Source organism: Ostrea edulis, chromosome 6, assembly GCF_947568905.1.
Source record: "Ostrea edulis chromosome 6, xbOstEdul1.1, whole genome shotgun sequence".
NCBI lineage: Eukaryota > Metazoa > Mollusca > Bivalvia > Ostreida > Ostreidae > Ostrea > Ostrea edulis.
Window position 1 is genome coordinate 66,700,035 of NC_079169.1, and position 25,786 is coordinate 66,725,820.

General features: G+C 35.5%; 2 protein-coding genes and 2 long non-coding RNA genes across 7 annotated transcripts; 3 read left to right on the plus strand and 1 right to left on the minus strand.

The window, feature by feature from the left end:
* Positions 1-1,590: 1,590 nt before the first annotated feature.
* LOC125645844 (T-complex protein 1 subunit epsilon-like) lies at positions 1,591-19,826 on the minus strand. Of its 4 annotated transcripts, XM_048871709.2 has the most exons (12): positions 19,615-19,826; positions 16,779-17,004; positions 16,101-16,299; positions 15,719-15,911; positions 15,391-15,540; positions 14,637-14,756; positions 11,424-11,609; positions 10,733-10,870; positions 3,846-4,026; positions 3,479-3,597; positions 2,943-2,954; positions 1,591-1,905 (listed from the first exon to the last, which is right to left on the minus strand). In XM_048871709.2, exons 1-11 carry the CDS (start codon positions 19,705-19,707, stop codon positions 2,949-2,951), a joined length of 1,611 nt encoding a protein of 536 aa, XP_048727666.1. In that variant the 5' UTR covers positions 19,708-19,826; the 3' UTR covers positions 1,591-1,905; positions 2,943-2,948. The 4 variants fall into 4 exon arrangements, with proteins under 4 accessions (XP_048727666.1, XP_048727665.1, XP_055996491.1 ...); XM_048871708.2 differs by lacking the exon at positions 2,943-2,954; XM_056140516.1 differs by having other exon boundaries at positions 1,591-2,954.
* Positions 16,998-18,421, plus strand: LOC130046906 (uncharacterized). Its single transcript, XR_008795969.1, has 2 exons — positions 16,998-17,934; positions 18,177-18,421. It is a non-coding gene; the product is annotated as an uncharacterized LOC130046906 (long non-coding RNA).
* Positions 19,827-19,999: 173 nt separating the features above from the next.
* LOC125648188 (testis-expressed protein 49-like) lies at positions 20,000-23,093 on the plus strand. Its single transcript, XM_048875147.2, has 3 exons — positions 20,000-20,359; positions 20,750-20,885; positions 21,636-23,093. Exons 1-3 carry the CDS (start codon positions 20,110-20,112, stop codon positions 21,682-21,684), a joined length of 435 nt encoding a protein of 144 aa, XP_048731104.2. The 5' UTR covers positions 20,000-20,109; the 3' UTR covers positions 21,685-23,093.
* Positions 23,094-23,823: 730 nt separating this feature from the next.
* On the plus strand, positions 23,824-25,704 carry LOC125646856 (uncharacterized). The gene is made up of 3 exons (XR_007359837.2): positions 23,824-23,885; positions 24,015-24,105; positions 25,410-25,704. It is a non-coding gene; the product is annotated as an uncharacterized LOC125646856 (long non-coding RNA).
* Positions 25,705-25,786: the final 82 nt, after the last annotated feature.

Sequence of the window (25,786 nt, forward strand, 5' to 3'; positions counted from 1 at the left end):
CAGTCACTACCAATAGGGACAGTCACTACCTATAGCAACAGTCACTACCTATAAGGACAGTCTCTACCTATAGAAACAGTCACTACCTATAGAAACAGTCACTACCTATAGGGACAGTCACTACCAATAGGGACAGTCTCTACCTATAGAAAAAGTCACTACCTATAGAAACAGTCTCTACCTATAGGGACAGTCACTACCAATAGGGACAGTCACTACCAATAGGGACAGTCTCTACCTATAGGGACAGTCACTACCTGTAGGAACAGTCACCACCTGTAGGGACAGTCACTACCTATAGGAACAGTCACTACCTTTAGGGACAATCACTACCTATAGGAACAGTCACTACCTATAGGAACAGTCACTACCTGTAGGGACAGTCACTACCAATAGGGACAGTCTCTACCTATAGGGACAGTCACTACCTGTAGGAAAAGTCTCTACCTATAGGGACAGTCACTACCAATAGGGACAGTCACTACCTATAGGAACAGTCTCTACCTATAGGGACAGTCACTACCTTTAAGGACAGTCACTACCAATAGGAACAGTCACTACCTATAGCAAGTCACTACCTATAAAGACAGCCACTACCTATCATTGGCAGATTTAAGGATGTATGTTACACCAGAGAAATTTGATGTAGATGAAAAGTGGAGGATATGTACAATATTTTGAAGTTGAAAATTTTCAAATTTACTTTATTTTGTCAAAAAAAAAGTTTTAGTAAGTAATCTGAAAAAAATATAAAACCCCTGCTGGACTTGAACCTGCGACCTACAGTTCTGCAGACGGTATTCTAACCTACTGAGCTACTCGGCTAGGCATTTAAATGGAAAAGGAAAAGTCAAATATTGCTGATATCAATTTTTTCATCCATGTTTTTAAAGGAAGTCAGCCATTATGACAATGTAGAGCACTACCTTAAAGGGGGGCACAGCCAGAAAAAGACCGGAAGCTGTAACAGTACAGAGGACTAATTAATCAGGTGCCGCGATATTTACCCGTACAGAGATACAAGACCGGAAGCAGCATGTAACAGTACAGAGGACTAATTAATCAGGTGCCGCAATATTTACCCGTACAGAGATACAAGACCGGAAGCAGCATGTAACAGTACAGAGGACTAATTAATCAGGTGCCGCAATATTTACCCGTACAGAGATACAAGACCGGAAGCAGCATGTAACAGTACAGAGGACTAATTAATCAGGTGCCGCAATATTTACCCGTACAGAGATACAAGACCGGAAGCAGCATGTAACAGTACAGAGGACTAATTAATCAGGTGCCGTGATATTTACCTGTACAGAGATACAAGACCAGAAGCAGCATGTAACAGTACAGAGGACTAATTAATCAGGTGTCACGATATTTACCTGTACAGAGATACAAGACCAGAAGCAGCATGCTTCATGTAACTGTACAGAAGAACTTTCTATACCCCCCCCCCCCCCCCATTTTAGGATATTACAACTAGAATTTACACAAGACTGGCTTATTGCTGTTACTTCCGAACTATAGCTTAAGTAACATCAGTTTGTAAAGAAGAGGAAGGGTTACATAATTCTGTAAAGACAAGAAAAATGAAATTTTCATCACATTTTAATTTGTTCAAGGAATCTGATACATTTACACACGTACATCAATCTTTAAATATATAAAAACTTCCCTCTCATACTTTGTCAAGAAGTAAACTGTCACTAAAATGTGACAAAGTACATTTAAACCTCTCACACTAGTACTATATCGCTGGTAGATGGTACCGAGTCAATCAATACACAGGCATGTCACAGTTGAAAATCTGGATCAAAACACATCAGTCCCCACGGTACCAACACGGGATTGTCCAGATCACTTAAAATTTCCTATTGCCTTCCTAATCCAGAGTCACACCTAGAACTGCAAAGAAGAAAAATCATTTTATCAATGCACTTCCACAACTCCTATTGTGACCTACTGCATTCAGGTATTTAAATTCCTAAAATAAATGATAAAGAATAGTCACAAAAAAGAAGAAGTAAATATTCATTTCTTTAACTATACAGGAAAATACAGCATTGCTCTACTCAAGCTGATGACCTGAAATATCAATACTACAATGTACAACTATTTCTTCAAGAAAGTGTAATTTTCTTTTTAATCATTTTCTGAATTTCTTGATAACATTGTCTGCTCTTGATCATAAGTGTAGGAAAAACTGAATGAAAGGAAAGGATTAATGTTCTTCATATCTTGAAGAAGTGTGGTATCGTTCTATGTTTAGAATTAAAGCTTAACCTGGAATTCGTCTGAGAAATAAGCATAGATCAATACCCATCTGGCATTAAATGATGCACTTCTGTTGACAAAATATCTTTAAGAAATATGTCACTTAAGAAAATATACACAAGAAAAATATATTTGAAAAAGAAATTTAAATGAAATGGCCCAAAACTCAGAATCATTGGAATTTTTTCAAATTTGAATGCAAGAAACTGCAGTGTAAAGGTTGTGATATTTTCTATATACAATGTCAGACTGTGATAATATGAATTTCTAAACTTGTACTTCAATCCAGGCTATTCCTAATGCTTGCTAACTAAGAAATAATTTACAAAAAAGCATCGGAAAATAATTTGCATATACAAATGTACATAATGATTTAGACAATATTCACACTAATCAAGCCATTAACAATGGTATACATACTAACCTAGCTGATTACAGTTATAATAATTCTTTGTGCACATGATTAAGGAAGTAGACTGAAAAGCTAATGAAAATAAAGTGTGAAAATGTTGAATGTGAACTGAAGGAAATGAAGAAATATGGAAAAGCTAATGAAAATAAAGTGTGAAAATGTTGAATGTGAACTGAAGGAAATAAGTTAACACAGCACTAAGTCAACACAGCACCAAGTCAACACAGCACTGTAACATCAGGATTCCATTACTTACCACTCCTTATATCTGTAATACAAGACAGGATTGTAACGACAAGGAACTCACAAAACATCTACCTCCCACGCACAATCAATCAGGAATCTAACACAATATCTAATCATGGCCCACATTTCTCTAACAGTTTTATTGAAATCCAAGATATCTCACAGAGTTGATTGATGTATACAGGAGATTACATAACCCCTCTCCAACTTTGTGAATTCAATTTTCTTCAAAAGCCAATTGCAAACAAGAGGAACTACCCAATGACATTTCATTCACGATTTAATGGTGGGAAACTTTCACTGAGATCATGGTACATAGTAATATCCGACTTATCTGTCGACCAATTTCTACATTTGCATGCAAGATATATCTGCCAGACCACATCTTGTGCAAAGATATTTATCATTGTAGATCAATCACTCCGTCGCAAATAATAACGAACATCGTTGTAAACAGGCAGCATTTCAGTGAGGTTGGATTACAGACTACGTGAGTATGCAATTCATCCCCCCCCCTGGTCCTTCAGTTAATTACGTATAACTCACCTGGTCTGCGCCTCCTCTGACATCATCGATTTTAAGGATCATCTTTGTCAGCTGTACAGCCAACAGGATCTGGGCTCTCTTGGATGACAGGGTCTCTATCACAGATTGCGATTTCATATCTGAAATACAAGTGAGTGCACTGTTTGTTATGCCATATCAGATTATGTGTGCAAGAGTTGGGACTAGACATACATGTAATAACACAATGAGTGGGGGTGATTAAGTTGATGTATACTGCCAATCAGGTTCAGTGTTTATAAACATATTCAGTTGCCAGGGTATACAGAGTTCTGTAGTGCATGTTTGTCATTCTGTTGTCACCAATTTCTATTTGTTGATGTTCAAAATAAAACCAGCATTGACTTACCATTGGTACCCTTGTTGAGACAATCTATTCCAAGCCTAGGATTGTTTTCCTTTATTTGTCTAGACTTGATATCTGCTAATGTGTGGATTGGGGCATAACCAGTGTTTTCAGCTAAAGCCAGAGGTATACTTTCTAATGCCTCAGAAAAGGATTTCATTGCATACTGTTCTAGTGTGGATATCTGGAAGAAAAAAAATGATACATGCAAAAAATTTATCAGATATCAAAAATCTTTTGTATGACACACATCATTTCTATTGTACATCTTTCATCAGTGTTTAAGTTCCAGAATAGAACAGAACCATGGTTAAAGAAGCCTATTTCTCTCGCATGATGTCTGAGTCAGTTTTAAAATGTGTCATAAACTGAAATTCCTCATGCACCAAGTGATAAAAGTGAAACTCAGCAAGAGTCTCACGGGCTATATTGCTAACCCTTACTAGGAAGGTAATGCATAAACAAAGCAGAATCTACACCAGTGTTCGAAATTAATCATAGACCAAGTCTATGTCAAATGACACCGGTCTATTTAAAGCAATAGAGTTATCCCAAAAGTTGACGTCTGATAAACATTATGAGGAAAGAAGGACATTGTTATGGAAATGGAAAGAAAATATGCTTTTTAAGTACATTAGAAGTAAATGACAATGTTTTAAATTTGTGGGTTTTTTTCCCTTCAATGTTGCAGTCTATGCCAATTCGATGAGGTCTATGTCATCTTGTTTTGGCATAGACCCGTAGTCTATACCAAATTTTAAACCAATTTCGAACACTGCTACACTACATAAAGATGTTAACAATTCACATTTTAATTTGATATAGTGACACCTTGTGGTTCTTGAGAAAAGGATTTTCCCTATATATATATATTGATATGTATTTTTACACTTGTGTGATTCTTGGGATGACTTTTTAAACCCATCACCCTATTTTCGATTTTTCTTGATCATCTCCCATTAGAAGAGGGCAAATCCTTTCATTTGAATGGTCTCTAACTTGAGTTTTCAGCTCAGATGTGCTATGGAATAAATGTATAGGTAGTTCATATTATGATAAAAACCAACAGAAGCATTGGGCCATATTTGAAAATATGTTTGTTTCCCCTCTCCCGACCCAAAGTTTCTGTGGAGGGTCTGTAGGGAGGTAAAATTTTGTTTTAGCCAGCAGAATTGCATTTAGTATGAAATTCCCATGACCATTAACAAATCCTGATGCCGAAACACCATGAAGCACATCATTCCACGTTTCCTCGTCAAACTTGTAGAGTCAGTTCTTCGTTGATCGCCACATTTAGCATTTAGGGGAAGGTGTTGATATTTCAGACAGTACTCCATGTATTTCAGAAATGCTCGTTTTCTAACCATTGAACATATTGTACATGTATAATAATTGATTCAACGAACACTCGACATTTTATACTTTTGACTTTTGTCTTTGCACATTATGTTAATTCATATGTGGTAGTGATTTTGTTTACAATCATATTGGTAGATCCAACTTTTACAGAAAATGTTTCAACGGGACTTAATTTTGCCAATCAAACAAAATGGACACCGACATCTTTTACAAGGTCATGTACCTAAATCAACCAATCAGAGCTAAATTACACATGCACATATAATTAGGTGTTTTCCAGTTTGTAAATATATCACATTTGGAAATAAGTTTAAATTGAGGAAACATAGCTATAATGCTTCTTAGGGACTGTCGAAAATATCACACCCGTCTGAAATATCACCACTTTCCCCTACTAAAGAACACAACTTGCACACCTGGACACCCCGGAATCTCTTGTCTCCTCGCTTTTTATGTAGACAACATTTCTCAATCGAAGTCTAGCAGATCACCTCTTTTTGTATTATCTTTCTTTAGTTTAGATCGAAACCAATGAAGATATAGGAAATTTTGGTCATTACAAAATACTGATCTGTACCTGTAACAACCCTGAAATTTTCCAGAAAAAAAAATCAAAACATTGCCAGAATACAGAATGAAAACTTTTGGGTTGGTGACTTTCTCAGACTCGGTCAGGCAAGGGGGAAACAAACAATATTTTTATTTTGGCCCTGGATAATTTGCATGCTTGGCAAAGTCAGATGAATTTCTCTGGACAAAAAGCACACAACAACATCACTTTTGTATTTCTCTTATCAGTGTTTAAGTTCCAGAGTAGAACAGAACCATGGTTAAAGAAGCCTATTTCTCTTGCATGATGTCTGAGTCAGTTTTAGAATGTGTCATAAACTGAAATTCCTCATGCACCTAGTGATAAATGTGAAACTGTCAGCAAGAGTCTCATGGGTCATATTGCTAACCCGTGTCATCACATTCCTCCCTCCAGTAAAACATTACAGTGTGTACTGCATCTTCAATCTACACTACAAAAGTAATGCATATTTAACATCTGTATCCTACTTCAATCTTATTATTGATATTTTCTCTCCGTGTCAATTGTGCCCCTACCTAAGAGTGAGGATGTGAATAAACACGAATCAGTACATGATAATGATTGTAATTTGACACTGGCACCCTTAATGAGGTTTGTGAGAAGACAATTTTATCACATCTTCCTAATTAGAAAATGAAACCCCTATCACAGCCCCACCCTGGCTAAGGAGGTGTTGTATAAACAAAACAGAATCTACACTACAAGATGTTAATAATTCACATTTCAATTTGACATCGTGACACCTTGTGGTTCTTGAGAAAAGGATTTTTCCTATACATATTATGCATTTTCATACTCATTTTGGCTTTTCTGGTTCTGGAGATGATTTTAACCCTCCCCCTTATTTTTCTTAATTACCCCCCCCCCCCCCCCCCCCCTTAGACGAGGGTAAATCCCTTCATTTGAATGGTCTCTATCTTCAGTTTTCAGCTTAGGTGTGCTATGGAATAAACTTCTAGGTAATTTGTATTATGATAAAAACCAACAGAAGCATTGGATAATTTGCATGCTTGGCAAAACCAGATGAATTTTTCTCGACAAAACACACACATCATTGCTATTGTACATCTTTCATCAGTGTTTAAGTCCCAGAGTAGAACAGAACCATGGTTAAAGAAGCCTATTTCTCTCGCATGATGTCTGAGTCAGTTTTAGAATGTGTCATAAACTGAAATTCCTCATGCACCTAGTGATTAAAGTGAAACTCAGCTAGAGTCTCATGGGTCATATTGCTAACCCGAGTCGTCACATTCCTCCCTCCAGTAAAACATTACAGTGTGTACTGCATCTTCAATCTACACTACAAAAGTAATGCATATTTAACATCTGTATCCTTCTAATTCAATCTTATTGATGTTTTTCTCTCTCTGTGTCAATTGTGCCCCTACCCAAGAGTGAGGATGTGAACAAGCACGAATCAGTACTACATGATAATGATTGTAATTTGACACTGGTACCCTTAATGAAGTTTGTGAGAAGACAATTTTATCACATATTCCTAATTAGAAAATGAAACCCCTATCACAGCCCCACCCTGGTTAAAGAGGTGTTGTATAAACAAAACAGAATCTACACTCGTTTTGGCTTTTCTGGTTCTGGAGATGATTTTAACCCTCCCCCTTATTTTTCTTAATTACCCCCCCCCCCTTAGACGAGGGTAAATCCCTTCATTTGAATGGTCTCTATCTTCAGTTTTCAGCTCAGCTGTGCTATGGAATAAACTTCTAGGTAATTTGTATTATGATAAAAACCAACAGAAGCATTGGGTAATTTGCATGCTTGGCAAAGCCAGATGAATTTCTCTAGACAAAAAGCACACATAATCGCTATTGTACATCTTTCATCAGTGTTTAAGTTCCAGAATAGAACAGAACCATGGTTAAAGAAGCCTATTTCTCTTGCATGATGTCTGAGTCAGTTTTAGAATGTGTCATAAACTGAAATTCCTCATGCGCCTAGTGATAAAAGTGAAACTCAGCAAGAGTCTCATGGGTCATATTGCTAACCCGAGTCGTCACATTCCTCCCTCCAGTAAAACATTAGTGTGTACTGCATCTTCAATCTACACTACAAAAGTAATGCATATTTAACATTTGTATCCTTCTAATTCAATCTTATTGATGTTTTTCTCTCTCTGTGTGTCAATTGTGCCCCTACCCAAGAGTGAGGATGTGAATAAGCACAAATCAGTACTACATGATAATGATTGTAATTTGACACTGGCACCCTTAATGAGGTTTGTGAGAAGACAATTTTATCACATATTCCTAATTAGAAAATGAAACCCCTATCACAGCCCCACCCTGGCTAAGGAGGTGTTGTATAAACAAAACAGAATATACACTACAAGATGTTAATAATTCACATTTCAATTTGACACAGTGACACCTTGTGGTTCTTGAGAAAAGGATTTTTCCTATACATAAGCATTTTCATACTCGTTTTGGCTTTTCTGGTTCTGGAGATGATTTTAACCCTCCCCCTTTATTTTTCTTAATTACCCCCCCCCCCCCCCCCCCCCCCCCGACGAGGGTAAATCCCTTCATTTGAATGGTCTCTAGCTTCAGTTTTCAGCTTAGGTGTGCTATGGAATAAACTTCTGAGTAATTTGTATTATGATAAAAACCAACAGAAACATTGGGTAATTTGCAAGCTTGGCCAAACCAGATGAATTTTTCTGGACAAAAAGCACACATCATTGCTATTGTACATCTTTCATCAGTGTTTAAGTTCCAGAATAGAACAGAACCATGGTTAAAGAAGCCTATTTCTCTTGCATGATGTCTGAGTCAGTTTTAGAATGTGTCATAAACTGAAATTCCTCATGCGCCTATTGATAAAAATGAAACTCAGCTAGAGTCTCATGGGTCATATTGCTAACCCGAGTCGTCACATTCCTCCCTCCAGTAAAACATTACAGTGTGTACTGCATCTTCAATCTACACTACAAAAGTAATGCATATTTAACATTTGTATCCTTCTAGTTCAATCTTATTGATGTTTTTCTCTCTCTGTGTGTCAATTGTGCCCCTACCCAAGAGTGAGGATGTGAATAAGCACAAATCAGTACTACATGATAATGATTGTAATTTGACACTGGCACCCTTAATGAGGTTTGTGAGAAGACAATTTTATCACATATTCCTAATTAGAAAATGAAACCCCAATCACAGCCCCACCCTGGCTAAGGAGGTGTTGTATAAACAAAACAGAATATACACTACAATATGTTAATAGTTCACATTTTAATTTGACACGGTGACACCTTGTGGTTCTTGAGAAAAGGATTTTTCCTATATATATTATGTATTTTCATACTCGTTTTTGGTTTTTCTGGTTCTGGAGATGATTTACCCCCCCCCCCCCATTTTTCTTAATTATCCCCACCCACCCCCTTTAAAAGAGGGTAAATCCCTTCATTTGAATGGTCTCTATTTTCAGTTTTCAGCTCAGCTGTGCTATGGAATAAACTTCTAGGTAATTTGTATTATGATAAAAACCAACAGAAACATTGGGTAATTTGCAAGCTTGGCAAAGCCAGATAAATTTCTCTGGACAAAAAGCACATATCATCGCTATTGTACAATGTACATCTTTCATCAGTGTTTAAGTTCCAGAATAGAACAGAACCATGGTTAAAGAAGCATATTTCTCTTGCATGATGTCTGAGTCAGTTTTAGAATGTGTCATAAACTGAAATTCCTCATGCGTGTAGTGAATACTCTGTCCTCTAAATATTTCAAAATTTAAACAATACTGGACTAGGATTTAGTAAATATAAGAACACATGTATGAAATATCAGTAAGTTCTGACACAATCATTATATAAGGAAATACAGTGAGATCTATAGAAACAGATAATCAAAATAAAACTGAAGTTGCAATGTTTTACATTACATTTGTAAATAGTACAGCTTACAAACAATATTGAAGTATTAATCAACAATTATTTACAGTAGAATTTATTCAGACTGATACAATTTCTTTCAGACTGTCACTGGCAGAACACTAAAAGCCATCAGTAAGAATGACTGTCAGATACAAATTCTCATATTTTTGAAAATTATGGATAATGGTTAATTCCGTTTTGTTATTTTTAAAAAGTTAATTAATTTATAACCCGTGAATGCACACACCTATACAGTAAACAAATTAGCCAATGTTTACATTATTTTTAGACCTCCATAATACAATTAGCTAACCATTTAAATTTTGTAATTTCATGTTTTTCTTCATAAATATATAGGGAGTACGTCAACTTTAAAATAAAATATAATGACAAAACAGTAAACATAAACATATCTAGTACTTTGCATGGTTTCTGAAGACATAGTACTGCAGAATTCAAGCAGGGAAGTTCTTATATCATTTAATTTCAATAACACCCAACACCCCCCAAAACAACGTATTATGCATATGAAATGTGTTTTTCCTATCAGTGTTATGTCCAGCTATTTTGGGAAACATAACAATGGTTTGAAGAAAGCATTCCTCTTTTATAAGAAAGAGTCAACATACAACATTGCATTATACACTGAAATCACTTTGCACAAGTCTCCATACAGGGCATTATTTTACATATGGGACTCATGTAAGAATGTTTATTTTCCCCTTTAGTATTTATAAATTGCATCAAACGGAGAATAATAATATTGCACTACAATGTCAGAAATTGTTTATTTCCCCCCTTAGTATTCATATATTGCATCAAACAGAGAATAATAATATTGGACAACAATGCCAGAAATTGTTTATTTTCCACTTTAGTATTAATTCATATATTGTGTCTGACAGAGAATAACATTGCACAACAATGTCAGAATTTTTTTTATTTTCCCCTTTAGTATTTATATGTTGCATCAAACAGAGAATAATACTGCAGTACAATGCCAGAAATGAGCAGAGAGCCTGGGAACAGTGACTCTTGCTTCCTACTGACCTTTTTGGCAGCCTCAGCAACGGCCAGCGAACACGAGATTTCTGGAGCTCCTCCCCCATACACAATCCTGTTGTCTTTCACCAAGTTCCTGATCACACACAGGGCATCATGTATACTTCTCTTGCCCTCCTCAACAATCTGTAGAACATCAACATCATGTCTAAAAATAACTGAAAACTAGAAAACTGAACAGTTAGCTAGGGCCAGTGATTAAACTGAAGCCAATTGCCAAAATAATAAATATCAAATTTAAACCCCATTATATTTATAAAGTAGATACAGTAAAACAAAGAACTTTACAGTGAACAATCTTATAATGAATTCACTTATAGTGAAGTCATTTTCATTCCTAGCAGTTTCAAACGATAATATGAACAATATAACAAATAACGTTTGTAATGAATCAAAACTGATCATTCCAAGCAATTCACAATAGGCATGTTTTACTGCATAATATAAATCACCAAACTTACAACCGTCAAACCCTCATTCTCAAAAAGCTGAATTTTACACCAGCTAAAAATCTCTACTGGCACAGTGCACAAAATCCTACTTATTCACACCAAATTTGGTTAAAATTGGCCATGTGGTATCTCTCTACGAAATTAGCATTCAAAACACCTCTGTTCAATAGATGGAAAGTTAAACCACTCCCAATACCTGCTGAAAAGTGAGCTGCCTTGAAACTTACCATCTTATTACCTCCCCTGATGAAGATGGTTACTGCCCTGGAGTTATTGCAGTCTTCTATCACCAACATTCTATCTTTGGTTGTACCAAAATTCAGCTCCCTCACAGTACCCGCTAATCCCAGTTTCTCTTTTGTCAGCTCTTCAAATCTGGGAACAATTCTGCCTCCTGTGGCGATGGCAATCAACTTCAAGATAAATGCATAATCCTCAAAACTTTAGTCTCCTCCTAACCTTTGATATTAATGATGCCCATTTTTAAAAACAAAACAAAAACAGCATCAGGGTTTGACATTTACTTTTTTGAGCACTAGACCAGTCGGGCTACTTCAAATGATTTTTGCTAGACCTGACCTTACATCCACTAGCCCCGACCAACTTTCTAGAAACTGATACTTTCTCCATATTTAAATGTACTCAATTCAAATGACAAACATTAAGTTTGCATGAACTAAAATGTACTTAATTGTCTCAAAAAAGAGCTTCAGTCTCATCATTCAATTTAATGTTTTCATTTTAAACACATTTTCTGTTTCTTTAAATTCTACCCGACACGGAAATTCTCTAGTCCACTTAGGGCTATTCCAGAAATAAATACATGGGGGGGGGGGGGGGGGGGTCGGGAGGCACCTTTTGTATATATCAAGCACCCATAAAAATAAATAAAAAATGGGTCAAAGACTCAATTGGCCGGGTTGCAATATTTAGAGTAAGTAATTGGGTAGGGATTTATTTGGTGGTAGTTATCTGTTGCCCCGCTCGACTTACTGCTAATAATGCAGTCACGGACAACGACATGTCTCTTACTGTTACCGTGAATAGTCACATTTCCACGTTTGAAAGATGTACACTCGGTCGTGGCGAAATAGGACAATGGATGTCTAGAAATTGTGGACGTTGCTGGCTTATTGGCCTCATAAATTCTGCAAAACATTTTGCCATCACGAAAATTTCCTCCGCCATTTCAGGACTGGGGTTCTTCCTTTACTTTTGCATTTCTCTTTAGACATTGCTACGCCATCTTTTGATGCAGAACTCTCCCCGTGTGATTCTTGAATTACTTTGTTACATGTACAAGGCTGAGGCTTTTGTTTTTTACTATTGATAAATCCAAAGTGCTCTAAACTTCGTTTTCCCGCCATCTTGATTGTTTTGACCGAGACTAAAAATATTTATTCAGACTTCCGATCCCGATTCTAAAATTTTACTGGTTGCCCAAATTTTCTTCACTCGCGAAAATGCGACTTAATTATAATCTCTAGTCGCAAAATTGATTTTCTGGTCGCAAATGCGACCGTTTTACTCGCAACTTGGAGCACTGCTGATATATGTAATATTAAGTAATAATAACTAAAATGAACAATAACTTCAGGTGCTTGAATTGTATATGATTATATGATAAAGAAACAGAATTTCTCTATCTATATTGCAAATTTACAACTCATGCCCAGAAAATTTGACATTCATATATAATTGAATTTTTCCTCAGAGGTAGTGCAACTAAATTTAACCACAAAAGATAATCTCATTTACCTTTTTCAAGTTGAACTCTATTTTTAGTAACAACTTCTTGCTGTAGCACCCATATTCGACAAAGGTCAGACTTCAAAAAACCTAGTGCATAACTTCAATATATATACTTACTTTCTGCAAAGTTTCAAGGTTGTACATAAAAAACTGTAGGAGGAGTTGATTTCACAAAATTTCCCCAACCACCCGCCCGCCCGCACTTCACCATACTATAGACCGGATTTGCACTTCGTGCAACCCGGCCAAAAATTACCCCATGACCCATCAAATTGATAAACTCATTTTACAATGACCCATCTAATTATAAATAACAAACTAACCAGACCCACCACAAAAATATTTTAAAAAATGAAAACGGTACAAATCTCACGAGGTTTTCGGGACAAACATTTTAGTAAATGACGCGGTAATGCTTGTGCGACATTGTATCACAGTAGTTCTGAAGAAACGATGTCACATCAACAATCAAAGGCATCTATGACGGGAATGTTGGAAAGATTGGGAGTCCAAACGATGCTATGGGTATGGATATGTTTTTCCACGAATCGTTCGTCTTCTAATGGAGCCCGCGCCCGGAGGCCTCTATATCACCATCACACTGACTGATAAATATAACGCATTGGTACCCTCGTATAAATCAACTAAGGTTTGCCTATTTTTATTAGAAAATGGAATACCTATTGGTTTCAAAATATTCCCAAAATCGATGCACTGTAAACTGTAATAATCTACAGAACAGAGTTCGCCGCCATCACGTCCAAAGGGACCCTACTAAACGTGCCTCTAATTTGAAGAGTGCCGTAATGGAAAGTTATGCGCTGCAAAGAGCGACAACTCGAATAGTTCTATGTTACTTCCGATTTCCGATAGCAGCATTTCGAAAGCACGTTTTCAATTTTCCCTCCGACGTTTTGTAACCAACATGACAAGAGCGACAATAAAAATATTCTGAAAACTCAACACCCACGTGGCACAAAATAAAACAATAGAAACTACCCACAGTAAATATTTTTTTAACAGTCCAACAACAGACAAAATAAAATATGAAAAAATACGACCACCCACACAAAAAAATATCATTTGCCGCCCGACCCCCCCATTTGATCATTTCTGGAACAGCCCTTAGAATAAAATGACCTCAACCTTTTTTTTTTTAAATCTCTATTTCATAAGCCCTGCTTTGTTTCTTCCCTACCTTTTACTTTTTTTTCTCTTGGGACATCTTTCCTTGAGGACGAGAAGTCGTATTTGAATATAGAGACATTCCCGCACATATGTCAACACCGAAAAATGGTTGTTTAATTTGACAAACACTTTCTTATATTCAAATAAACTGGGGGTTTTCTTTAAAAAATAAAAGAAAATAAATTCATCTAAAACATAACTTTACACACATTAACATGCGGTTCAAAATTGCTCGCAAGCTCTACAGTTTTTCTTTTTTAGTTAAGAATAAAATATCTTATGGTTTAAATTTAAAGTAAAGTTTCTTGTTTATATTTTCAACACGACCAGTCGGACTAGTAAATTAACATTTTACCTGACCGGACCTATCATTTAGTAGACTCAGTCGGTCGGACGTGCCTTAGTGTCAAACGCTGAGCATGCTGTAATTTAGGGGAATGAAAGAACTGTTTAACATTCAATCACATGTTACAACTTAAGTTAATTTTTACAAATCATACCTCTATTTCAGGTCCTCCCACCCATCGCACTGCTGGCAAACTTCTCTGTAGTAACAAGTGGTTTGCTTCATCATCAAATCCCCACTGACAGATGACCAAGTTCGCACCTGTGTCTTTAATCTATAGATATCGAGGTGAAAATTGACATTAATCATGCAATTTAAAGAATACATGATAAATACATTATATGTACATATAACACTTCTATAATGTCAATATGTGTTACTACCGCATGTAATACATGTTCGTCCATATACAATTTCTTTGCATGTTCCAAAACTTTTTCTAACCACTTTTAAGACAAAACACAATAAATAAATAAATTCTAGAAACTCATTGAAAGCAAATTAAAAAGCATGTTTTCGAAAACAATTTATCAAACAATATTAATTGGCAACATTCATAAGAAATGAGCCAACTCATCTCTGACTGAAATGTATATTCATTATACAGAAATAAAAAAACATAAACTTTCAGGGAATTAAATGAACTGGGAAAGATGCATGAACTGATTTTAAACTTTTATGAGATTTACTAGTATTCAAATTGGTCATCGGATATTCTATCTCGTTTACAGAATAGAATATATGCCCAAATCAACCTTTCGCATAGACAGCTCTCATTTAAAGTAAATTATCTCTTGAGAGTAAATTTCAATAATTGATTACTGTAGATGTACATAATACACTGGGATATTCAAATTTCACCTATTCTGCTACTACAGTATGTAAAATGTTATGCAACAATACCTTACCATTCTAACCATGGATTCAAACTTTTCCAATTCATACTCTCGAAGCTTCTTGTAATCTTCTACAGACTTCACCTCCAGACCGTGCTTGGTCTTGGGTTTTGGTGGTTCAAAAGGGCAGGTCAGAATCGCTATCCTAGCATCCTTGATGTTCTGAAAAATATATTACCGAGGTTAAACTAATCAATGTATTATGAAACTGTAGCTATTCTATACACTATGTAAGCATTGTATGGTAGCCAAACATTTGTTTTTGAACTACTTCATATCTCCTATCTTAAAATTCACCAATGGCAGTCACCCGGGTTATTCATTTCCAATAACCACTGACCTTAGGCATCTGTGGATGGCTCATATCTTTGTCTATAATAACTCCTTTAATCAACATGGTGTCCTCCATTTTCCCTCCAACTTTGCCGTCAACTTTAATCAGTTCAAAATCTACATCTTTCCTTTCAAAATCAGCTACTGACAAAATAGCATCTACTGCTATCTCTGCCATTTGTCTGTGGCATCTGTTCACACTGCAAGCAAAATGTTTGCATCTTAATATATTTCCCCCACTCAATACATATACAGTACAAATGTTTATCAATATTCACATCTTAAACGACTCTCAACTACACAGTAACAGTGAACCACAATGCATATAGAGAACCACAATTTAATGGATGCTTACACATACAGAACCACAATTACAAATGGATGCTTACATTTTGGAACCAAGGGTAGTCATTGCTAAACGTATCAGATCTTCTTTATCTTTTGGAGTAACTTTGAAATCTTCACTAATTTTCCCAAGGTGTTCACATGCCACTTTGGCAGCCATTTCATAGCCATCAGCTACACGAATTGGATGTATTCCTCTATCTAAAAGTTTTTCTGCTTGTTCTAAAAGGGCCCCAGCCAATACTGTAAAAGAAAAGAATTTTTTTAATCAAATCTATAATATAGTACAGCACATAGTCAATTTGAGTACATGTAGCATTTAAAGTGATGCATTTCTAAAATATAATCAAATTTATGTAAATACTCAATTTTGTTAACATTTTTCTTTCAAACTGCATAGAATGCTGATTTGGACAAAACATTTTTTTTTTTTTTTTTTTTTTTACATGTACGTGAACATGAAACTTAATTCTTTGGTGTGAATATTAAGTTTGTCCAAGCTTGCTTTCAAGGTTTTCTAGAAATTGTGTGAAAACTAGTTATTTTTGTGAAAATACCGTCATGTTTATGTCACATTTCAGGTTGTATGTCATTTTGATCAAATTAAAAATAAGAACAGAGATGCATCAACCTGAGAGATAGAAGACGAGAGGACTGTGACGATGACATGGAATAGTCAGTACTATTTAACATGTTCTATTGAATCTTGGTGTATCACTTACCTACTACCCCAGTAGTACCGTCTCCAATCTCGTCATCTTGTGACTGTGAGAGCTGGACCATGAGTTTGGCAATCTGATGCTGGACATCCATCTGTTTCAGGATGGTAGCACCATCATTGGTAACTGTAATATCACCATCTGGACTCACTAATAATTTATCCAAACCTTTTGGACCCAGGGAAGACCTCAACACCCCTGCGACAGACTTTGCTGCCATGATGTGGGACTGTAAATAGTACAGAAAATCTTTAAATTCAAATTTTCTATCATTTTAGATAATTCAAAAAATATTTTCTCAGTGTTTACATACACAAATCATAACCAAAATAAGCATCTGTACATTGACAAGGACTAGTGTACAGCAATTCTGATTAGTTATACTGCAAGGGATGAACCTTCTAACATCCATAGATGCAGCAATTGTATGCATAAAATTTTTAAGATATCAGCTCTTCTTCGAGTGGTAGAGACTAAAATTATCATTGTAGACTGGTTATGTAGAAAATTTCGAATGCGATTTCCATCAATATGGCAGACTGAGAAGATTAATAGAGGGCTCATATGTTTAAAAGGAAAATAAAGAAAACTGATAAAAAATTAAACCATACCTATGAAACTTGGGAATTTTTTTGGTCAAAATGGTGTTAATTCAAATACAAGCGCGGGAACATGTATTTCTCCATTTTGAATCTCGTGTATCCAAGTGTATGTCATTCTGAGATCCATATAAGCATGTTAACCATAATTTCTTAATCATATACAATCACTCCTCAACTAACGTGATTGTATGTTTGTAAATTTGCTGAACACCGATGCTGAGTATGTCACAATGCACGCTTTACATCAATTGTGTTATATTTCCAGCTTTCAATGAATAGACAGATATAATCAGGGCTCGCGCTGCCCATCGCATTTGTCGCATTTTGTGATTTTTCAGAAAAAAATGCGACAGAAATTCCGGAAATGCGACACGGACATTTCATATTTTAGTATTCGCGCGCCATTTTGAATTTCAGCTGTTGGCATCCAAACAGCCTCAGGGCTGTTTTACTTGTGCAGAATGTGGATACCCTGTCGCATGGGAACAATAAGACTTCGGGGCATCTTGTTTATTTAGCAGTTTAAACAAAACAAAGGGTTGATCCTCTATGTACAGGTAGGTGTGAATGAAATGAACTTTGCGCATGCCAGTTGCCTACAGTACATATCATAAATATAGAGATACCCGGAGTCATTACTGGGGAGCTACCTGTTTTGTACTGGATAGAATAAAAATCTTTAGTTTGATCTATTTAGAAAATGGCCATGAGGAAATGCAAAACAGTAGGTTCTTCTGAAATTGCTATCCTGTCATCTTTTGACTTCACATCATCTTAAGCCATTTAAAATTTGTTTCAGACTTCATGAAGTCCCTTCTCCTCTACATGATGAGATTCACCAAAGGACCACTTTGTCATTCTGGATTTCAAGATGAAAACAGGATTCTTCAGTGAAAATGTGATGTGAAACTATGATCATGTGTTATGTATTACAATAATTAATTTTCAGTAACTTTGTCATCAGTGACTTTCTAGACTTTAAATTTAATGAGTAATATATGTCATTTACACCACTAAAATGATTAATAAACATTTAGAAACTCATTTCTTGTCTTTATTTAATATAGCCATTTTATATGCTATGAAATACTCTTAATTTTTTCTGGTATGAAATAGAATTGAGTCAACTTAGCCAAAAACAATATTTAGAAATAAAACAATTATTGTGCTGCAATGTCATCAGACTGACTAAAAAGCAATCTGCTGAAATACAACCGATTTTCACAATATCCTAATAATTATAGTGATTTGTGATAAAACTAAACAAAGCTATGTTGTATACATCGTGTAAGAATAATCAGAGATATGATATGTTGTATATGCTTCTTGAATAATATACATGAAATATAAAATTATAGATCTACAGTAAACGTGTATGAGTCGATGCACGCGCGCCAGGTTGCGACACAAAATTTTGGTCCCGTGTGAGCCCTGAAAATGTCTGAAGTCCTGTAACAAGATGTTATGATGCTTTGATAGAGTTCTGCCCTCGCACGTTAGATGATAACTCCAGGATATTTTTTGTCTTGTTGTGGATACTAATGCTTTGCCCTCAAACAGTTATGCTGTAAGCCATATCATATATTTGATGCTGAAATTCATTACCTTATATGGATTGTTGTATGCTAGATTACAAATTTGTATTTGGGAAGTGGGGGGATTACATGTTCAGTTTCTGTATCTGTATGGGTAATTCGAAGCTACCAATTCTGGCTTTTCTAGGACGGTGAGAGCTAGTGTCGGTCATATTGACACAAGCTGTCGAGGGCGGTCTACCGTCTTGAATGCCTCGAAAGTTTTAGCGCAGAGTATATGGTCTTAAAGTTGGTTCCATTTGATTATGGTGTCCACAAAGAATGAAGATTTGTATTGTTTAGTGTTTCTTACTTCTACCACTTCCCCCTAATATCTGATGATGGAATTGTCTGCAAAAATAAAGGCACCAGACGTGTCCCTGGTGTTTAGAATGCCCTTGAATTCCTCCCTTTTGACTATCATACAACTAGTTTCCCAATGTTTTGACATGTCCCTTATAATATCTCTGAACTTGTTTCAACATGAATGTACTGATCCAAGAAATAATTTTAATCGATGTCTATGTTTTTGTTCTGAACATTTAACATATTTTAAAAAGATTTATATCAAAATTAAAAGGAGTACTTTACGCAGTCTGCAGAGAAACTAGAACTTTTCATGACTACAGTTTGTAAACAAAAAAGTCATGCTGCATCTCTTACTTTATGGGCTTCAATTCCTGTCAATCGTGATTTCCTCTCCTGGTCTCTGATGATAATGAAAGGTCTTCCATATTCGTCAAATGCTATGCTCATGATTATAACTATTTGTTTAAACTGTCGATGGCTTCGGATAGATGAAATTAATTCTCATCGAATGTGCTGGAAAAAATTTCAAGACCGGAAGTTTACCAGACGACTTTACTCCAGAATGCTTTTATAAAAAAACGAAAGTAAATAAAAACTGTTTATAATATAAATGAACGTGAAATGTGTTTATCTATTCAAATTCCCTTTATCTTTTGAATAAAAAATGCTACAATGTATGGAAACAAGCACAAATTTTAAAATTCTCACATTTATATTGTTTTTCGTTTTGTGAAATCTCATTGCATTTTAATCCTACGTAGCGGATGTCAACAAACTTCATAGCAACTTACAGTGCATGGTGCTAATTAAGTTTTAAAACGTTTGTCCTGCAAAAATAATTTGAGAACAATGTCTTTCTTTGGGTTGACACAGTTGGGTTACCAAAATACAATCCGTGAGGGAATGGTCCAAGCCAAAATGGATCCTCTTCGTTCAAAAACTCAAATTGGATTTGTAGCCCTCCCCCCTTTAACAGAGAAAAATCCTCCCAGGCGGTCTATTGTACCGATCAATCAGGTGTCAGGTTATGGACCTGGACCACAAGGCTCACACGTGGAACACACTAGGATGCGGGCAAAGCATATTCGTACTCCGAAAGGTTAGTTAACCTTTTGATTTTGTACTGTTGAATAGAAATTGGCCTCATACCGATATCAATTCTTCACAATTCTGAATGCTAGTACTTAGTGCATCCATCTCTCTCTCTCTCTCTCTCTCTCTCTCTCTCTCTCTCTCGATCAGTATATCCCTGGATCTTTGAAGCTCAAATATACTCCAAGCAATAATTGATCACAATGCAGTCTTAGTGAAATTTAGTCTTGGTGAAAATTTCAAACTCGTAACGAATTTGGATTGCTGCATCTCTATGCTGCACACATTATCATTAGATGAAATAATACATATGTTTAAAATATATAAATGGTGCTTAGATTAGGGGACTCGAACCGAGTATAGAAGTTTGTGGATTTATTGCTTCTTGTTTTTACAGAACCCTTTGAGATATATAGGTTCCCTCTTCACACATCTAGACAAGTGGGATGGTGGACACACGAGGAACCATTAAAGAAGAGCCAACCCTGGACCCATGTTCCTCGTCATGTTCATGTCAACAGCGAAATGACCAGGTAATATCATATACGTCATCAAATATAGTTTTTAGTAATTAATCATAGGTTTGTGTACAATATGTTGAAAGTTTTGAATTAACGACATGTGAAGCATATTGAATTGAAATTCAGGACTTTATCAAAGATGCGATTGGTTTCTGAAGAGTGAGATACATGTACTTGTTATACAACCATCGTCATGAGCCACAGCTGAATTGTACGCTTCTCTGGGAAAGCTTGCAACTATGCCACATTGTGGGAGATTTCTCTTTATATTTATCTGAGACAAGTCTGTGTAAATCAAATTCACAAGTAATATCTCTTACCAGGGTCTCAAATCAAATACCAGTCACCACTTGGGCATAGTAATGCATGTACTCTGCTTTTAAATACATTATTTTTAATTTGAAGGGCCTCCATGGCCGAGTGGTTAGAGCATCGCGCTCAAAATCTTGTCGACGCGGGTTCGAATCCCGCTCGCGCTGGTAAGTGAGAAAGTTTCCCGTTTACTTTCGGAAGGTTGGTGGTCTCTTTCCAGGTACATTGTATCTGGGTTCTCTCTTCCACCAATAAAAACTGGGCGCCACCAGATAACTGAAAAATTGTTGAGTGTGGCAGAAAACATCAATCAATCAATAAGTCATTTTTAATTTGACAATTGTACATAAAAATGAATAAGTGACATATATATCTGTATAGTAGATTTTCTAAGAAATAAGTTGTAAATGATTGTTGCAGATTTTAAGATATTTTTTCCATTTTTTTCAGATTTGTGAATGAAATGAGCCTAACTAATAGGGAGTTCACCTTGTTTTAATATTTCTGCCACAGTGATCATGACATGAACTATGTGGACACTGGATAAATGTCAAAAAGAGGGACTAAAACTGGGATATTTTAAGCAAATTTTATATCTATTTCTGTATACCTCAGTTATTGTTGGAGTACTGTAAATTTATTTAGCAAAATTCATTAGATGGAATGCGTGTTACGATAATGAAATTATACTATTGCATAATTGTTATTGTTTGAATTTGAAAGTAATTATGACATTAATGATTATATTACCTGTAATTAGAGATTTTTTTTTATATCTTAGCAGTACTTGGTATACCTACAGCATTATTCAGAATAATCTTTTTTAACATTAATAATTTGTACTATGTTTGTGTTGCATTCATTATAACTCGCATCAATGAAGGAAATACACTATACACCAGTCATTCTCAATATATGACCCCATTTGTGTCCGAATAAGAACTAAACAGTAAGACCTCATACTTTGACTACTGCTTTAGTATTTAACAAACTTAATATCATAATTGTTAAGTTAATTGTTAATTAACAAAAAGAGAAAGTTTGAGTGATTAGTATCTCACAATCAGTTTAAAATTTAGTAAAACAGATAAATTTCCAAGCAAGTTCATATTGGCATTTGACACATTAACTGTTGTACATAGGATTTGATATTCTGTTCAATGTGTATAGATGTATGCTCTACATTATGAAAATTTGCACCAATTCTTGGAATCATGGAATTGAGAGTGACTGAAATACTAATTTGGAAATTGTAATTCTGTTGTCTTATTCCATTAGTTTTATACATGACACTCCAAAGTCTGAAGTAGATTTTAATTTGGCTTTGTGCATTTTTTATTGTTTTGTTGTTGTTTTTGAGGTTGTTTTTTTTTTCGTTCATCACATTTTCAAGGCGACATTAATGAAAATTTACTTTTTGAGTAGAATTTTATAATCCACCCAAAAAGAGATTTTTAAAAACTTTAGTAGTTTCATTTATGAGCTTAGAAATCACATTACATTATACTTTTTCATGATTTAATCTGAATCTAAATTTAATCTTGGTTTTCTTACTGAACAAAATCTACTTTACAAATTACTAGGCCCTAATAATTTTTAAAATTATCTTCATTATTGATCAGTCAGCAAATTCACACCTTAGGTTACTGTAGTTTTAATGTATATATGCCATTTGTAATGTACGAGTTTTTGTCTGATGTGAATTAGGTTATAAAAATGTGCATTTTGCAGTTGAATTTTTGCACTTTCTAATATCATGATATCCTACAACTTTTTGTTGGTGTAACTTAACATTGCTTTTTTCTGTAAAGTCTACCGTTTTACTTCAAGAATCATGTGTTCACGTCAATTTTTGATAAATATTTGTTGTTTTTTCTCAATAAATCAAAAAATCAAAACATCTCTGTACATGTTCAATTCTTGTCATTTGTTTACTGTGAGTGATCGGCATGTTGTTGAGCTGCAGATCTCTGGGGAAAAATGGGATACATCTTACTCATTTTGTTCCCACCGCTACATGAACCAAAAATCATTTCGCCTTCAATTCTTTAGTACCAACCACCAATTGAGAATCTACAGAAACATTCACAAATTTTGGAAGGTTCTGGCAATTTCTGTCATTATATTTTCTCATCAACCAATTTGTGACATTTTTGATTCTATTATTTCTGTAACAGGAAGGGAGAAAATGCAACGGACCAGACCAGGATTCGAACCCGGGCCCCCTGAATCTCTAGTCAGGTGCTCTACCAACTCAGCTAACTGGCCACTGGCAATCGAACCCGGCTGACCGCTACATTCTTCCCTCCTTAAATGTCTTCACAACTGAAGACATCATCGACCCAGGATCTTTATCCCCTTGGCAGGCATTTTCACCTGTCACTTCCAGGGGCTGGTCTACGGCACCAAATGTAACAGGAAGGGAGAAAATGTAACGGACCAGACCGGGATTCGAACCCGGGCCCCCTGAATCTCTAATCAGGTGCTCTACCAACTGAGCTAACTGGCCACTGGCGATCGAACCCGGCTGACCACTACATTTCCATTTCTAAATGTCTGCAAGAAAAAGAAATGGTATAAACTGCCTGTTTTCCAACAGTTGTCTATTATCTCAGAGACAAAGAATTATCAGAGTGACCTCTTTTCATGACATTTCATTTATCAAGGTCTTATCAATACATCTACCAGCATAGCCGCCAGGTAATGTGTTTAATTGAAACATTTCCTTAAATCTCCCTTTTAAATGCATTTTAAAATCTACAGAGTCATTGCTTTATTTCTGTTGTTCTATCTTTTATAGCATAAGAAATTCAATTTTTTTCCATAAAGCTCATCTGTAACAAATATCACCTCCATATTGTTGAATCACTACCTCAGATTGCTTGGCAGATCCTCAAACTCAAATTTGTTCAGATTTGAAGTAAGAATGAATAAAAGCTCTCCTTTTTGTGGTTAGTTCCAGAAGAATGTGTGCTCTTGCTTTTGATTTAAAATCAAATACATGATGGGCGGATCCAGAAAATTTTCAAAGGGGGGGGGGTGTAGTTGTGACCAAGGATGGTACATTAATTTTCAAAAAAGGGGAATTGTGGTACGGTACCAAATTTCTGCCATCACTTGTCAGATATATATGTTAATTTGTCAGATAATTATGTTGATTGACAAGTCCTTGTACATTCTTTCTCATCTTTTAATTCTGATATACCAATACCATTTGCTGACAAGTCAAAATTGCGATTTGACAAGTGGACATCATTATCTGACCAGTCAACATAATTATCTGACAATTCAACATATATATCTGACAATTCAACATAATCATCTAACAAGTCAACAAAAACATCTGACAAGTCAACATAATGATCTTGGTTAGGGTTACGTTTGGGCTTGACAAATCATGTTGACTTGTCAGATCTTTATGACGACTTGTCAGATCTTTATGTAGACTTGTCACTTATTCATGTGTTTAAAAGTTCAATATGAAAATGTGTTCATGCTCAGTTTGTGCCATCCAATTGACAACATATTTTTCTGACAAGTCGACACAAAGATCTGAAAAGTCAACATTATTATCTGACAAGTCGACATCACTTTCCAGCAAGTCGTATAATATCTGAAAAGTCAACATAATCATCTGACAAGTTGACATGTTAGACTTTTGAGAAAATTATGTTAACTTGTCAGATCATTATGTTATATGTCAACCTGTCAGATATTATGATGATAAGCAAATGACAGTTGCATTAACACACTTTAATTACAAGATACTGAGTTCCTAGTGATGATGATTATTTTCTGACAAGTTGACATAAAGATCTGACAAATGGACATAACTATCTGACAAGTAGTGGCATAAATATGCCACCATACATTGTGTCTATATGTCAGATCATTATGTCATTATTACTAATTAGTGGATGGCACATTTTGGGTGTGAAAGCATTTTTATAGTTCAAATATTCATTTTGGGATTACAAATCCCAAAACTCACCTACTGCAAGATGCAATTTCTATATAAATCCTTAAAATAGTTAATAATAAGTGCTTTTAAAAAAAATCTTGAACTTCAAATTATTCTTTTCCTTCAACCTACTATTTTTAAAGGAAAAATAATCTGTAAAACTGTAAAATTTTGATTTTTTTTTCACCATGTCTCTGCATATTACAAAAACAATAGGGAATATATACTGGAGAGTTAGCTAAGTTATGTCCCTTGATTTTCAGATGCAGTATCTTATCCCTGTTTGTCTGTTGGTGTTGCTGGCTAGCTGTGAGGCTGGCGTTGTCAAATGTAGAGCCCAGTGTGGGAATCAATTTGGGGACTGTTGTTCATCTGTGTGCAACGGTAATGTTCAACATCTTGGGGTTTTCAATGTCGCGCTGCATTGCCATTACAACCGATCTGTGGCCTCACATATTCACTGTGGGACAGAGTGCCATGAAAAGTTCCTAAACTGTACCATGGAGTGTGGAAGCATTGATCCTACTTTGCTTGGAAAATAAAAGCCTGTCATATCAATGTTCTGTTTTACTTCTACTATTCTAGCTAGAGGCCCATGGGCCGCATCGCTCACCTGAGTCACCTTTGCCCTTATCTGAAG

Bases quoted from the DNA above. Each gene is read 5' to 3' on its own strand.
- LOC125645844 (XM_056140515.1), bottom strand. From the start codon at position 19,707: ATGAGCATAGCATTTGACGAATATGGAAGACCTTTCATTATCATCAGA. The intron at 11,610-14,636 runs GTATGATTTGTA...TTTATCTTGAAG, and splicing joins TGGGAGGACCTGAAATAGAG to TTGATTGCCATCGCCACAGG. The intron at 10,871-11,423 runs GTAAGTTTCAAG...GATGTTCTACAG, and splicing joins TCAGGGGAGGTAATAAGATG to ATTGTTGAGGAGGGCAAGAG.
- LOC125648188 (XM_048875147.2), top strand. From the start codon at position 20,110: ATGTCTTTCTTTGGGTTGACACAGTTGGGTTACCAAAATACAATCCGT. The intron at 20,360-20,749 runs GTTAGTTAACCT...TTGTTTTTACAG, and splicing joins GCATATTCGTACTCCGAAAG to AACCCTTTGAGATATATAGG. The intron at 20,886-21,635 runs GTAATATCATAT...CATTTTTTTCAG, and splicing joins GTCAACAGCGAAATGACCAG to ATTTGTGAATGAAATGAGCC.